At 47.1% G+C, this 15,345-nt stretch overlaps 1 protein-coding gene across 3 annotated transcripts; it reads right to left on the reverse strand.

The window, feature by feature from the left end:
* Nucleotides 1-446: 446 nt before the first annotated feature.
* Nucleotides 447-15,016, reverse strand: LOC120706984 (dnaJ protein ERDJ7). 3 transcript variants are annotated; one of them, XR_005688617.1, is made up of 10 exons: nucleotides 14,850-15,016; nucleotides 14,708-14,770; nucleotides 14,541-14,607; nucleotides 12,294-12,353; nucleotides 3,961-4,011; nucleotides 3,788-3,868; nucleotides 3,147-3,259; nucleotides 2,080-2,220; nucleotides 1,807-1,933; nucleotides 447-981 (listed from the first exon to the last, which is right to left on the reverse strand). XR_005688617.1 is itself a non-coding variant. In XM_039991739.1 (10 exons), exons 1-10 carry the CDS (start codon nucleotides 14,951-14,953, stop codon nucleotides 878-880), a joined length of 888 nt encoding a protein of 295 aa, XP_039847673.1. In that variant the 5' UTR covers nucleotides 14,954-15,016; the 3' UTR covers nucleotides 447-877. The 3 variants fall into 3 exon arrangements, 2 of the variants coding, with proteins under 2 accessions (XP_039847673.1, XP_039847674.1); XM_039991739.1 differs by having other exon boundaries at nucleotides 2,103-2,220; XM_039991740.1 differs by lacking the exon at nucleotides 14,850-15,016 and adding an exon at nucleotides 13,633-13,940 and having other exon boundaries at nucleotides 2,103-2,220; nucleotides 14,708-14,776.
* Nucleotides 15,017-15,345: the final 329 nt, after the last annotated feature.

Consider the following 15,345-nt stretch of genomic DNA (forward strand, 5'->3'; position numbering starts at 1 on the left):
CAACCAAAAAATTATTTATAGTCAAAGTATAAAATGTTTGATTTAAAACAAACTCAAAACAACTTCCTTTACCTTTATAATATAGAGGGAGTACACTTGTATTTTACAATATAGAGAGAGTACACTTGTATTGTATGAACTTGGTGATACCCCGCGCGTTGCTGCGGAAATTTTTTAAATAGAATTTTAAGTTGAAATTTGAAAATAGAAATACTAAAATGATTGAATGGCAACATTCTTTTGTTAATGACATTATATATGAAAACATATTTATTTTGTTGAGAATGGCTCTTAAATAATTGATCCTCCATGTAGAAATTTTATAGTGTAGTACTCGTAAACACTAATAAGTTGCACGCATAGATGCTATTAGTCACAAAAAATCGATGTAAGAAATAAATGGTCTTAGTGAATGGTGATGTGGTGTATGACGTGGATAGCTTGCATGCTGAGAGAAATAAAGTTAATGACTCTTAGTGGGGTGCATCTATATAGGTTATATAGATGCTCTTCCGTATTAATTTCTATTACAGTAGCCCACAAATTATTTTGAAAAAAGAAATAAATATCCTCTGTGAAATTATATGGATTTACCCTACACGTTCAAAGATGTGATTAGTCTCTTTCAAACAGTAACAAAACTGCTCTGCTCTGATTCTTTGTTCTGTACCGTTGGCACTTCCTGAAGATCACAACCCCCTCTATGACGCTTTGACAAATTAACAGTACTGTTTGGTTCCTCCCCTAACACGATCCGCCGTCAGTGAACTTAAAGCCTGAATCATCTTTGTGTTACCTCTTCCACTCCAACATGTTGTTCTACATGCTGTGTTGTCAAGACCTCCTCGTAACATCAGGTCAAAAAGAAGTTATACAGCTACCTCCTACGCTTTGATTCCTTCCTTGTCTCTGCGATGTACCTCTCCATGTTGCTCTTCTCCCAAAGGCGTCTTGTCACAAGGTCCTCCTTCCTCGACTCATCTGAAACACACAACATATGAGCACAGGCTATCATCATTCCATGAATGCAAGCAAATTCGAATGTTAGGTTACTTTTCTCAGTAACGATATGAAAAGTATGCAGCTTGGTCACACTGATAAGTGCCTTAGGCTTTCCAACCATCAAGTCCCATGCTCAGCCAGTTAAGTAGTTGGCATGACTACATGGTAATTATTTGGATATTAGGAATACATTCTGTACTACACCAATGAAGTTTTTATTTCTAAAATTACATCCATTAGTTATCCTAACCTTTTGGAAAACAGCACAATGGGACATGCCAACACTGAGTACCAAAAAGATGTGTCAGCAACCAAAATCCAGCAGCGGGTAATGCATGATACGCGCATCTACCATGTAAAATGGAAAGATATCGTTCTTTTGTACCCAGTGATGTCCCATGGAACAAGGACCACAGGGCACGTTTAACTAATTGGTAACAGAATCTGCACTGCCACAAAATGAACTGGAGGAAGAGGCAAGCACAGGGCACAGCCAAAGCCCCTCAAGCCCCAACAGCCTAATCTCAGTAAGTTGGGGCCTTCTCAGAAGTGGGGTGTATCATGTTTATTTGTTAGCACTTCCGGTTCAAGTTATACCATGGTATTTAAGCAAGCCACCTATACTGGTTAAGCATCATTATTTTAGCATATCCCACTCTGGTTGTGCCATTAGCATATAGTCTCCTTGGCCACACAGAGAAATTCAGTTGCCGATATCCAGGATACTGCCCCTTGTACAACGTTTGCCACCATAACCTCACCCACAACCGAATCCCACATTTGTTTGATGAAATTGTAAATTACCAATATTTTTCCATGTACTGGCAGGTATCTTGAGTGAAGTCTGAGTCAAGTAGCAAGCATCCTCCCATGCATATGGTAATTTCTTTACCCGGTATCTCCAAAACCAACAAATCTCCCAAGTAAGCACCTGCCACAAGAAAGTTGCATGCAATTCAGTCAGTATGCTTCATGTCAAACTTTCTAAACAAGAGCAACCAAGTCCAAAAGGCTAAAGCTGCGCGGGGGGGGGGGGGGGGGGGGGGGGGGGGGGCAAGTTGGTCAGCTCAAACACACAAATTTAGAAGACATGAACTGGCCTTGCCAATGAAGTAGGGTAAAAGTATAAATTGGACACCATAGAGCCTCCAGACAGATGGTTTCTCAACACCATGGATTTGCAATTCAACTTCATTACTAACGGCTTCTTCGACCTTCCTACACCACAAAGGCAAAACAACTTTAAGAAAGAAAGCCATTCATACCCAGTACCAGAAACTAAACAAAAGCTGGTTCATGACAGAAAATTAGTCAGTAGGGAATACCTTTCACCTTTCTTAAGTGAAAGACCAGTGTTCAAGAAAAAAAATAAGTGAAAGACCGCACATAAATATACTCGAACCATTCAGATTTAGAAGGCCTTTTATTTTCTGTTGGCTGTTCAGTTTACAAAGTGCTGATGGACATCTATACCCCCAACTAACTCCATGTGCATGCAATGAAATTTGATTCTTCCAAAGCAACTGGCAATATCTCATACGCGTGTATGCTATGGACTCATTAATACCTGGTGACCTGCGTGACTATATGCAGAAAACAAGGCAACACAGAGAACACAGCTGCATGCATTCTTAAGAATTAATGAGGCCAATTTGGTCACATTAGCTACCTTAGTGGCGTGACAAAAAAAAAATATGCCTCTAAACTAAAAATAGAGGGAGTTGCAGTACAGAGAAAATTTAACATGCAAACCCAGAACCTCATGATGCTATGTAGGATGAGTGATTTGTGCAACACCACACCAAATGAGGTGGGGTGACATTTTGTATATATAGCGAATAGGCTTTTGTATACAAGGAAAGGAATCAACGTATCCATGGAAAGCACAATTACAGCTATATCTAATAGTATCAACATGTATCTTTCCAAAAAACATCATGTTTAGATAACAAAGAAATTGAAAAGCGAGGAATCTATCAAACCTTTTTATTAAAAGAGAAATCCAATATCAATGTGAAAATATGCAAAACACATGCCTTTAAACTTTTGCATCTCTTCAAAGTACCCGATAAATAGAATAGAACAAATGCAGCCTTGACTCAACAAAATATGCCAGAAAGGAAATCAAGCTTATCGGTTCTTACTTATCCATCTGCTTGTGACCCTTCTTTTTGCTAGCAATTCCTCCTGTTCGCTCAAACTCCAATGCTTTTAACCTATTTCTGTAAGCAGGAGTTTGCTTGACACTTTCTATGGCCTGCAATAAGGGCACTAGACTTTCAATGTTTGCACCACTATTCTATTGTGATGTAATGATCACACACTTGGTTGTGTCTCTATATTGTAAATGAGCAAAGGATACGTGACTATACGTTTTATGTTGGCAGTCATGATAGTTGAGCATATAGCGATAAACAATGTATAAGACAGTTCTCTAATCGCAAAGCTTCCCAAGGAAACATATGGTTTCTTCAAAATCAATATTGATTAGAGAAAAAGTTAAAAGTTACTCTAGAAGCTTACAGGAACTAAATAAAATTATGAAAGTATGAGCAAACTGTATCAAATTACACCAAAATTTGGTCAAGTCACAATACTATGTTTTCCAATATCAAAATAATGTTTACGATTTTAAACTTTAAATGCCGGGAACATTGAGATGGTAAAAGGTTTAGCAGAAATAAGGTTGAAAACCTGAAAATAGAAAAGGACAATTGTAACCAATAGGAATTCACAGCTAAAACATTGACAACCTTATATTTGCATTCTCATTCCATGCCCATACCTGGTTATACCTTGTCAGCTGATTTATGTACTGAAATGCTGAGACGATTAGAAGAAGACCAATCAACACAGCACGCGGATCCTATGCAGACAGGCGTTCAGTTAGTTGCAACACTATCAAATTTATGGAGAACAATTTCTGCACAAACTTTTTATGGATACAAAAAATCGAACCGTTTTATGTCCATAGTACGCCCTATAGTACTGAGCTGTGTTGTAAAAAACCTGAAATGACCAATAAATAATATGCACAATTGACTGTCAGTAACAGTGCACATATGTTATGAACAAATCTTAATTAGATTTTATCTTTATAATTGTTGAATATGAAATCTTGGGGAAATTGCTTAAATTGGAATAAATTATTTGGGAGCAGCACACGATGCCTGAATTCAAATGCTCTGGTTCTCAGGTAATATGTATCCATTTTTTTTTAAAAAAAAAGAGGATAGGTCTGTTTAATATAAATAAATATTTTTGAGAAAAGGGCATATCTATGTATTCTCAAAATCAAACTTAAGCCCATGACAAATCTTTGAGTTAGAAAACTAATTCAGCTAACGAATAATCTAGATATAGCATATAAATATGTTGGACGTGTAATAAGCTAAACTAGTGCATGTAGCATAACATCGGCTATTTTTGCTATCCAAGCCAGACTATACTAGACTGGTATTTGCACAGTGAGAATAGCTCTCATAGATGTATCAGTGAGTAAACCACATAACCTAGCATCCAGGAGCCCAGAAGCGCAACCATAGCTGGCCAGCTGCTATTTAAAGCACTTGCTATGCTAGCTACTAATATAACAAGGTCATTAGGTTTACAATACAACACATAGAAAACAATCCAGCAAGCAATGTTTGAAAAGGATATGTGACAATAAAGAGTTAAATACACCAGGGGTCCTAAAACTTGTCCTACTGTGCTAGTTAGGTCCACGAACTCTCAAAATTGAAATATGGCGCCCTAAACTTGTTATGCGATTCATCAGAGGTCCATACCCCTTCGCTGGGCTTTTAGATCCAACATGGCACTATGCGGGCGAACATATGCAAGCCTTTTTTTTTCCTGTCCTAAAGGTTATTTCATCTGATCATACATATAAGTCCATCTAAGTTCATCCTAGGTCTAACTTTGACCATCTATATCTAAAATTTTATGAGTTGACAGCACAAAATTGACACTACTAGATTCATTATAAAAAATAATTCCATAACTCTTTCCATTTAAGATAATATATTTTTATAGCTATTACTAATATTTGTGATGAGATGAAGTAAGGTCTCGTTGAGATAAGTGTTTCCAACATGTTAAGAGCAATATTGACTATTGCTCCTTTGAAACATTTAACAAACAACGTGAGATATGCTTAGCAGCTAAAAAGATTGACAGGGTTCCAATGGAACTTCTAGGTTCATATGAGCACATACAAGCAATCTAACAAGTAAGGTGTGATGGCTAGGACCTAGCCGGGTAGATGACGATAGAGGAGAGGGATCAAGTCCCTCCTGCTCCACGCTTAAAGAGATAGAGGTGGGAGAAAGATACTTCTATTGCTTAAGATTGTTCAGATTACACGGCCGGGTATATATGCCCGATGCTGACCCTGCCACGAAGGCCTAACAAACTAACCAACTATCTGATTTCCTGACTAACCAAGCTAATCAATCTTAACAACCAAATCTAATCCTGAAAACCGGCTGAAGATCTCCGTGGCTTTAACCTGCCACCTTCTTTGCACGCCGTACATAGTGCTTCCCCCACATCACATCACTCCCCCCCTCGAGCAGCAGCTTGTCCTCAAGATGGAAGGAAGGATAACAGTCCCGGAAAGCATCCAGGTCTTCCCAAGAAGCCGAAGACGGAGGAAGACCGTCCCACTGAATCAAGACCTGACGAACGGTAGAGACAAGACTTAAGCGCCTTCGCCGGAACAGCAACGATGGTGCCATTGTGCGTCGGTGACAGCTGGGGGGAACCTGTGGTGGCTAGCCAACGAACTTCTTGAGGAGGCCGACATGAAATGCGTTGTGCAGGCGAGCTCCAGGCGGTAGTGCTAGGCAGAAGGCGACTTCATTAATCTGCTCAGTGATTTGATATGGCCCAAAGAATCGCTGGCGCAGCTTGCCGCGAAGAGTCCACCAACGAACCATGCGGCCGATGATGGAGACGCAGCCAAACCTAATCTCCAACAGCGAACTGGACCGGTCGGTGAACACGATCGTAGTTGGCCTTCGTGACAGCCTGAGCTTGCTCCAGTCGTAGACGCACATCCTGTATGAATGCATCGCATTCCGCCATGTTCTGGGCCACCGCAGCCACTCTGATTTCACCTGGTTCGTAGGAGTGCAGACATGGTGGATCCCGGCCATAAACCACGCGGAACGGCGTATCCTGGAGCGCGGTGTGGAAGGCCGTGTTGTAGACGTACTCAGCCCACGGAAGCCAGCGAACCCATTGCCGAGGACGATCACTAGTCAAGCAGCGGAGGTACATCCCGATCGCCTTGTTCACCGCCTCCATCTGGTCGTCCGTCAGTGGGTGAAAGGCCGAGCTCATGAGAAGCTTGGAGCTTGGCGCGACGAAGAGCGCTTTCAAGAACGCCGACGTGAACATGAGGTCGCGGTCCGAGACAATGGACGTCGGAATGCCATGTAGCCGAACTACCTCGGCGAAGAAGACGTGCGCCACCGATTCCGCCGTGTACGGGTGTCCCCCGGAATGAAGTGTGCATACTTTGAGAAGCGGTCCACCACGGTGAGGATGACGGACTTGCCACCAACCTTGGGCAGCGCCTCGACGAAGTCCATGCTGATATCTTGCTAGATCGCCGATGGCACCAGCAGCGGCTGCAGGAGGCCAGCAGGGTAGAGGTGTTCGACCTTGTTTCATTGGCAGATGACGCAGGCACGAACGAAGTCCTAGACAGCAGCACGCGCATTCGGCACGTGGAAGTCGCGGCGCAGTCGATGGAGGGTGCGCTGGACGCCTTCATGATTGTCGTCGTGAGCCGCGGCGAGGACCGAGGGCAGCAGGGGGAACGTGGTGGGCACGAAGAGACGGTTGTTGAAGGTTACCATCCCGTCCACCAGGCGCCACGGTTCTCCCAACTCGCCGGCCACCAGTCATGCGCGAAGTTGGCACAGGGTCTCGTCAGCTGTTGCCGCCGTGCGGAACACCGTGAAGAGGTCGAAGGACGGCGCAGGCACCGCATGCAGGGCGGACGTCTCAGCGTCGCGACGCGATAGCGCGTCGGCCACGATGTTCGCCCATCCCGGCTTGTACTCCACTAAGAAATCAAAACCCAAAAGTTTGCTTACCCAGTGATGTTGTGGGATCGTCGCCAGGCGTTGGTCGAGGATGAACTTCAGCGGCTGGTGGTCGGTGCGGACGACGAACGTGCGGCCCCAAAGGTACGGGCACCAATGGCGCACTGCTTGGACAAGGCCGATGAGCTCGCGTTCATAAGCTGCGAGGCCGCGATTTTGAGGGAACGCGCGGCTAAAGAAGGCAATTGCACCGTCGTCCTGGTGGAGCACTGCGCCGATGCCGGAGCCGGACGCATCGCACTCAATAGTGAAGCGTTTGGCGAAATCGGGCAAGGCGAGCACCGGCGCTATGGTCAGAGCTTGCTGTAGCACTTTGAAAGCGTCGTTGGCCTCAGGTGACCACCGGAACGCGTCCTTCTTGAGCAGGGCAGTGAGTGGTGCTGCAATGGATCCGAACGCCTTGATGAAGCAGCGATAATACCCTACTAAGCCGAGGAATCCCTATAGAGCACGAACAGAAGATGGTGTAGGCCAGTCCAGAATTGCTTGCACCTTGCTGGTGTCCATGGCCACGCCCTTGCCAGAGACCACATGTCCCAGATATGCCACGGACGACTCCCCAAAAGAGCACTTGGAACGCTTCAAGAACAACTTGTGTTCACGGAGAACTGCGAGGACGGCTCGGATGTGGCTGAGGTGCTCTGCCCAGGATGCGCTGTAGATCAATATGTCGTCGAAGAAGACAAGCACGAACTGGCGCAGGAAAGGCCGCAGCACATCATTCATCAGCGCCTGGAATGTAGCCGGCGCGTTGGTGAGTCCGAACAGCATGACGAGGAACTCATACAGATCATCATGTGTTCTGAAGGCCGTCTTGGCGATGTCTGCCGGATTCATGCAGACCTGGTGATAGCCGGAGTGGAGATCGAGACAAACAAACAAACAAACAACAACATAGCCTTTTGTCCCAAGCGAGTTGGGGTAGGCTAGAGATGAAACCCAAAAGACATAAAGGTCACGGTTCAGGCATGCTGATAGCTAGTCTCCAAGCGCTCCTATCCAAAGCTATACCTCTTCAGAGATATTCCAATCCTTAATGTCTCTCTTAACCGACTCGTCCCAAGTCAGTTTAGGTCTACCTCTACCCCTCTTTATCTTATCGACACGCTTTAGAACCCCACTACGCACCGGCGCCTCAGGAGGCCTCCGTTGGATATGTCCAAACCATCTCAACCAATGTTGTGTAAGTTTCTTCTCAATTGGTGCCACCCCTACCCTTTCCCGAATAACTTCGTTCCGGACTCTATCCCTTTTTGTGTGCCCGCAAAACCACCGCAACATCCGCATCTCTGCTACATTCAGTTGCTGCACATGTCGCCTTTTTGTGGGCCAACATTCAGCACCATATAACATCGCCGGGCGAATCGCTGTCCTATAGAACTTGCCTTTTAGCTTTTGTGGCACCCTCCTGTCACAGAGGATGCCAGAAGCTTGACGCCATTTCAACCAACCAGCTGAAATTCTATGCCTACCATCTTCATCAATGTCGCCATCCTTTTTGTAGCATCAATTCTAAATGCCGAAAAATATCATTCTGGGGCACCACTTACCCATCGAGACTAACATCTCCACCCTCATGCATAGTCGCGCTGAAATCGCACATCATGTACTCAGTCTTGGTCCTACTAAGCCTGAACCCTTTCGACTCTAACGTACGTCTCCACAGCTCTAACTTCCTATTAACACCTGCCATACTCTCATCAACTAGCACCACATCATCAGCAAAGAGCATACACCAAGGAATATCACTTTGTATGTCCCTTGTGACCTCATCCATCACCAAAGCAAATAAATAAGGGCTCAATGCTGACCCCTGATGTAGGGCTATGTTAATAGAAAAGTCAGTGGTGTCGTCATCACATGTCCGGACAAACGTCATCGCATCTTTATACATATCCTTGATGAGGGTAATGTACTTAGTTGGGACTTTGTGCTTCTCCAAGGCCCACCGCATGACATTTCTCGGTACTGTCATACGCCTTCTCGAGGTCAATAAAGACCATGTGCAAGTCCTTCTTCTGCTCCCTATAACTCTCCATCATTTGTCGTATTAAGAAAATCGCCTCCATGGTCGACCTACCAGGCATGAACCGAAACTGATTTTGGGTCACACTTGTCACTCTTCTTAGGCGGTGCTCGATAACCCTCTCTCATAGCTTCATCGTATGGCTCATCAGCTTAATTCCACGGTAGTTAGTACAACTCTGAACATCTCCCTTGTTTTTGAAGATCAGTACTAATATACTTCTCCTCCATTCATCAGGCATCTTGTTTGACCGAAAAATGAGGTTAAAAAGGTTAGTTAACCATACTATCGCTCTGTCACCTAGACATCTCCACACCTCAATGGGGATACCATCAGGGCCCATTGCTTTACCTTCCTTCATCCTCTTCAAAGCCTCCCCGATCTCTGCCTTCTGAATTCTCCTCGCAAAGCGTCTGTTGGTATCGTCAAAAGAGTCATCTAACTCAAGGGTAGGCCCCTCATTCTCCCCATTAAACAACTTGTCACGCACCGGTGCCTCAGGAGGCCTCCATTGGATGTCCAAACCATCTCAACCGGAGCGGAGATCGAGCTTTGTGAAAAATCGGGCACCATGGAGCTTATCCAGGAGTTCTTCGACCACCGGGATGGGAAATTTGTCCTTGACTGTGCGCTCATTGAACGCCCTGTAGTCGACACAGAGGCGCCATGTGCTGTCCGCTTTCTTGACGAGGACAGGCGCCGAGAAGGGCGAGGAGCTGTGCCGGATGAGGCCTTGTTCTTCCATGGCGCGACACTGGCGTTCTAGCTCGTCTTTCTGCAGCTGTGGATACCGGTAGGGGCGCACGGCCACCGGCGCAGTTCCAGGGAGGCGGATGGAGTGATCCCTGGTGCGGGGCGGTGGCAGGCCCATCAGCATCGCGAAGACGTCCGCGAATCCTTCCAGCAGGAGATCGAGCAGGTCATGCCCCTGGATGGCACGTATCTGGCCGCTGCCGAGGCCAGGCACGCCGCGCCAGCGTACGCGTCTGTTGGAACGCCACAGGGACATGGTGTGGCGGCCGAAGTCCCAGAGGATCGGGCCCAGCGTGGCCAGCCAGTCGGTGTCGAGCACCATGTCGTACCCGCCCAAGGGTAGAACGTAGACGTCGGCGCGGAAGTGCTCGTTGTCGATGGAGAACACGGCGTCGCGGAACACCACTGGGCAGCGCACGCGGTCCCCGTTGGCGACCGTGGCCGCCAGATCTATGCGGGGGATGAAGCACAGGCCGGTATGGCGCGCCGCCGCCTCGGATACAAAATTGTGGGTGGAGCCGGAGTCGATGAGGGCCGTCATGGTGATGTTGCCAAGTTGCACGACCACCTGCATCGTGTCGCGGGTGCGGACACCGGCAATCGCGTGCAGCGAGACCTGTAGTGGCGACGTGTCGTCGTCCGATGGTGGATCCTGCTCGAGGTTCGCCACCTCCAGGACAAAGAGGCGCGCGCAGACCCGGTTGTGCCCGCGCACGTACTTCTCGTCGCAATTGAAGCACTGGCCGGTGCGACGGCATTCCTCCAATTCGGCCGGCGAGAGGCGGCGCACAGTGCAACCGGCGACCGTCACCGTTGCAGGCGCGGTTGGAGCGGCCAGAGACCCTTGGGGCAGTGCTGATGTAGAGCCCGATGAGGTCGGGGCCGGTGGACTTGGCAGGATGGCGCGAGGCGATGGTGCCGTCGCACGTCAGGAGCGCGCCGGTGGTGCTGCCAACTGTTCGCGGCGTTCGTAGGAACAGGCGAAGCTCATGGCCAACTCCAGAGATTGGGGCCCGAGGAGCTGCACATTGATGCTGAGAGGTTCGCCTAACCCCGCGATGAATAGCTGGACTTGTTGTGCCTCCGTGAGAGGACCGGCACAGGTGAGAAGCGCCAGGAAGCGATCCTGGTAGTCGGCGACGGAGTCCGAGTGCCGGCATGCCGCCAATTCCCCGAGGGGATTGGATCTGATGGGCGGCCCCGGCATGCCGCCAATTCCCTGAGGGGATTGGATCTGATGGGCGGCCCGAAGCGCATGTCGAGGAGGGTGAAGAAACGCTGGGATGCCTTCATCTCGCTCCAGCCTCATATACCATTGTTGTGCGGAGCCGTGGAGATGGAGCGCCGCCAACCAAACTTGTTCTTCCTCGAGAGTGCGCTGGCCACTCTCGAGTAGTGTTCACAGCGGTTGAGGAAGGGCAGGGTATCGCCGGTGCCATCAAACGTTGGAAAATCCAACTTGTGGAAGCGCGTGTTGCCGAGGGGGCCCTCCTTGCGCTGCTGGAGAAGCTCTGGGCCCTGGGCGTGCAGAACCATCTGCTTCTGCGTGTTCTCGATGCGGTCGAGCCATTCGGCGAGTGTGTCGAGGACGTTGAACTTCTTGAGGAGAGCTGCCATGAGCTCTTGGTGTTCCTTCTCCAACTCGGCCAATGATTCCGGCGTGGCCGGTTTCTTGCCGTCGTCACCCATGGCGTAGGATCGCTGGTCGTCTGATACCAATGTGATGGCTAGGACCTAGCCGGGTAGGTGACGATAGAGGAGAGGGATCAAGTTCCTCCTGCTCCACGCTTAAAGAGATAGAGGTGGGAGAAAGATACTTCTATTGCTTAAGATTGTTCAGATTACACGGCCGGGTATATATGCCCGATGCTGACCCTGCCACGAAGGCCTAACAAACTAACCAACTATCTGATTTCCTGACTAACCAAGCTAATCAATCTTAACAACCAAATCTAATCCTGAAAACTGACTGATGATCTCCGTGGCTTTAACCTGCCACCTTCTTTGCACGCCGTACGTAGTGCTTCCCCCACATCACATAAGGATGAAACAATGTCTGGCAAATACTGAGGATGAAACTATAAGGAACAATTGGGCTAGCTCTTTAATATATGCGCTTACTGATTTCTGAAAAAGCTCAGGGTCTAAATAAGTGTGCAGTGTGCTTCACTCGTATAAAGAGTCAATGTGGACATCTGGTAGATGTAGCTTGAAGCAATGCCAAAGGGCATGACCAGCCAGACCAGGGATGTCTAAAGGTGGGTATATTTTTGTAAGTCAAAATGCTTCTAATTTCTGATTATTGAAAATAAAAAAACATTTGATGGAATGGCGGAGAGTTAATAATAGCACAGTTATACTGTTCTTTTAATGACAGTGAGGGATTGGATGCTTACCTCCTCCGGATGTGCAATGGCATAGTCATACTGCTCCCTAGTGGATTCATCTTTCAGAATCTGATGGATAGAAAAATAGAAGAAATCAGGACCCAAACAACATTTGAAGGGGGCAAATTAGGAGGGAAATAGCAATTCAAAGATACAAAATTTTACAAACCAAACAAAGGGCATGGCAAGATGCAAATAGTAGTCAACAGCAATGTGCTACACAGACGAACTAATTAATTTCATCGTGCAAGATCTATTTTCAATGTTTATTAAAATTCCATTTTAGAAAGGTGATACAAAGTTGCACAGGCAACTGTAATGAATGTTGTTTTTATAAGTTTTAAGTCATCTAAACAACTTGGAAAAACATGCCAAGCTAGTTGCAAATGTTATGTCGAATATGGGTGTGTTCGGTTGCCTGGCTAAATCCCTAGCCAGGTCAGCCCAATGCAGGCTTCACATGTTCAGTTGGGTGTACAAGGGGTTTAACCAGGCCAGCCATGCAGGTGACGGCCATTAGTGAGGCTACACGCATGTCCGTGAATCCCTGCTCCCTCAGCAGCCCCATTGCCTCCCTCGTCGGATTCCTTCCTCGCCGCACACTCATGGAACCTCTCCTCCACGCTTGTCTCGTCCCACTGGCCAACTAACCTCGGGACTTGAGCCGCCACTACCCCCCATGGTCTGTCGCTTGCTGCTCAGCATCGTCCCTGCGGTAGTTAGAATCTTCGTCACAACGAGACACCTTGGCCATGGCCACTGCTGCAGCGCCAAGTGGAGCTCCGCTCCAGCAACTCATGATGATAGAATTGGCTAACTTGGCTTTCGCAGCAGCCTGTTCTCCGACTCCGAGTACCACAGTTTCGAGGACACGAGTGTTGGGCTGTTATCTCCGACATATTCATGATTGGATGTGGTGGAGACGTTATGGAGAAGGAGGCAGCTTCCAATTTTCATGTGCAGGCTACCTGTTCGATGAAATGTTTCACCGTGACAAGTTGCTAGACTATCAATTTGTTTTGTTATTTTGTGAACTAATCTGCGTTTTTATCTCTTCAATGTTCTTTCATTTCCTGGAGTGGTCATATATGGTTTAAGCTTCTTTTTTAACCTCCCGCTCCCTCATACCAATTCAGTTGCAGCCGGTCGTTGCAATCAACCTTGTCATTGATGAAATCAAGCTTCCCTCCACCACAATTCGAAACTATGCTTTGGATCTGCATTCTAGGAAGGGCCTTGTGTGCTGGATTGATTGGTGGAGGGCTAGTTGCGTTTGATTTGTGCAGCGACGTAACTCATGGCTGGAGGAAAAGAACCAGAGTGGGGATGAGAGAGAGGTGGAGATTACCATAGCTAATAAGAGGTGACCATATTCAACACAAGCCAGTCCACCAAACACAGTCATGTATGGCCCAAGCTTACCCTAGTCATGCAACCAAACATGACCATATTGCATCTCTGAACCCAGGCTTAGGCTGACCAGGCTTAGGACTCTGGCCAGGCTGGGCCAACAACCAAACACACTCTATGTATCCAGATTCCAGAGATGGTAACTTTTGAGTAGCCAAACAATATGACCAGGATAATATCAATTCTGGTGTCTTGCCATGGGCCACCATAACTTGCTTGTTGTCAATTTCATATCAGCTCTGGTCACTAAGAGAAAATGAATTCTTCAATCAAACCTCAAAGAAAAAAATTAACATTACCAAGTCTCAAATAAATTAAGATTAAGTTTCACAGAGTACGAGTACGTAGGACAAACTATCACACATTGCAGATTTAAATACATATATCGAGGAGCCAAGCATTTGGTGTCTCATTTTATCGCAGAAATACAGATTTAAGGACATTTCAGCCACCTCAATTAACAGGAGATGATGTGGTTATGTCATCTCAGACAACAGTAAATGAATTTGGGAAATGGAACTCTGAAATTACGCATAGTGTTGCCAATTTACTCAAATAGGAAGTATCAATGACAGAAGTTCAATTAGCTCCTACTGCAGGTTTCATAGATTAACGTACTAGACCATTTTGGAGTAGCAATTCAAATAACCGGATTACTATAATTAATTGAGCAAGATTCAAGATGCACCTCATACACATATCAGTGCAGGTGATAAATCTTGCACGAATGGCCACGATGCGTGGAATTAGACAGTAGATCTTGGGAACCACGAATCGCTCAGCCATGAATGGAAGATATGTAAACTACAAGCAAGACCGAAATAGGCAGCAATGTCCAGGACATACCTCGTAAGCATTGGCGATCTTGACGAAGAGCTTCCGCGACTCCGGATCGGGGTTCTTGTCCGGGTGGCTGCACAGTACAGAGCATTATAAGAAACGGTCGGCGTCAGGTCGAATTGGAGAGCTGCGGAATCAGGGGCAAAGAAACAAAGAGAGCAGAAGGAACTCACTGTTTGAGGGAGAGCTTGTAGTAGGCTTTCTTGATCTCCGACGCGTTCGCGTCCTGCTTAAGCCTGAGGCGCGCACCAATTCTTGAGCGGTAGAAGGAACCAAAAAAACAAAGGAATGGAGAGGGGAGGAAGGGGATGGTACCCGAGGAGGTCGTAGCAGTCGTCTTCGTCGCAGTAGATGGAATTTGAGGCCGGGAGAAGGAGGAGGAAGAGGAGGAGGGAGAGGAGGGGGGCAGCGGCAGCCATGGCGGATCCGACGAAGGATGCCTCCGCCGTTCAGTTAACTGGGCAGCTTTCTATTGGGCCTTTTCATTTTTACCATTATAACGGACGGCACTTATCAAAATATCACTCTTACGATGACACCTACAAATTTATCATTTTTATCTTGCGTCTCTTACATTTATACCATATTTGCCTATGTGGCACGCAACGGCGGCCTGACACGCTGGTGTACAGTCGGCAACGCATGCGAAATGTCGTGATTGCCCCTGATCTTCTCCTCTCTTCTTCCTTCCCGACAGGTGAGTCCCACAACTTCTCTCACTGCCAGGTGGGACCCACTGGTCAGACTCGTCTCCTACCTCTAGCATGGCTCGGTCACCCAGCTCCTCTACTCCCACGATGTCGGTCGTCGC

The sequence above is a fragment of the Panicum virgatum genome, chromosome 5K (assembly GCF_016808335.1).
Source record: "Panicum virgatum strain AP13 chromosome 5K, P.virgatum_v5, whole genome shotgun sequence".
Lineage (NCBI taxonomy): Eukaryota > Viridiplantae > Streptophyta > Magnoliopsida > Poales > Poaceae > Panicum > Panicum virgatum.

What these genes read in the sequence shown, in the direction of transcription:
- LOC120706984 (XM_039991739.1), bottom strand. Translation starts at nt 14,953, where the DNA reads ATGGCTGCCGCTGCCCCCCTCCTCTCCCTCCTCCTCTTCCTCCTCCTT. An exon ending in GACTGCTACGACCTCCTCGG is followed by an intron (nt 14,771 to 14,849) that starts GTACCATCCCCT and finishes TGCGCGCCTCAG; the next exon opens with GCTTAAGCAGGACGCGAACG. An exon ending in GGTCACAAGCAGATGGATAA is followed by an intron (nt 2,221 to 3,146) that starts GTAAGAACCGAT and finishes TTTGTGGTGTAG; the next exon opens with GAAGGTCGAAGAAGCCGTTA.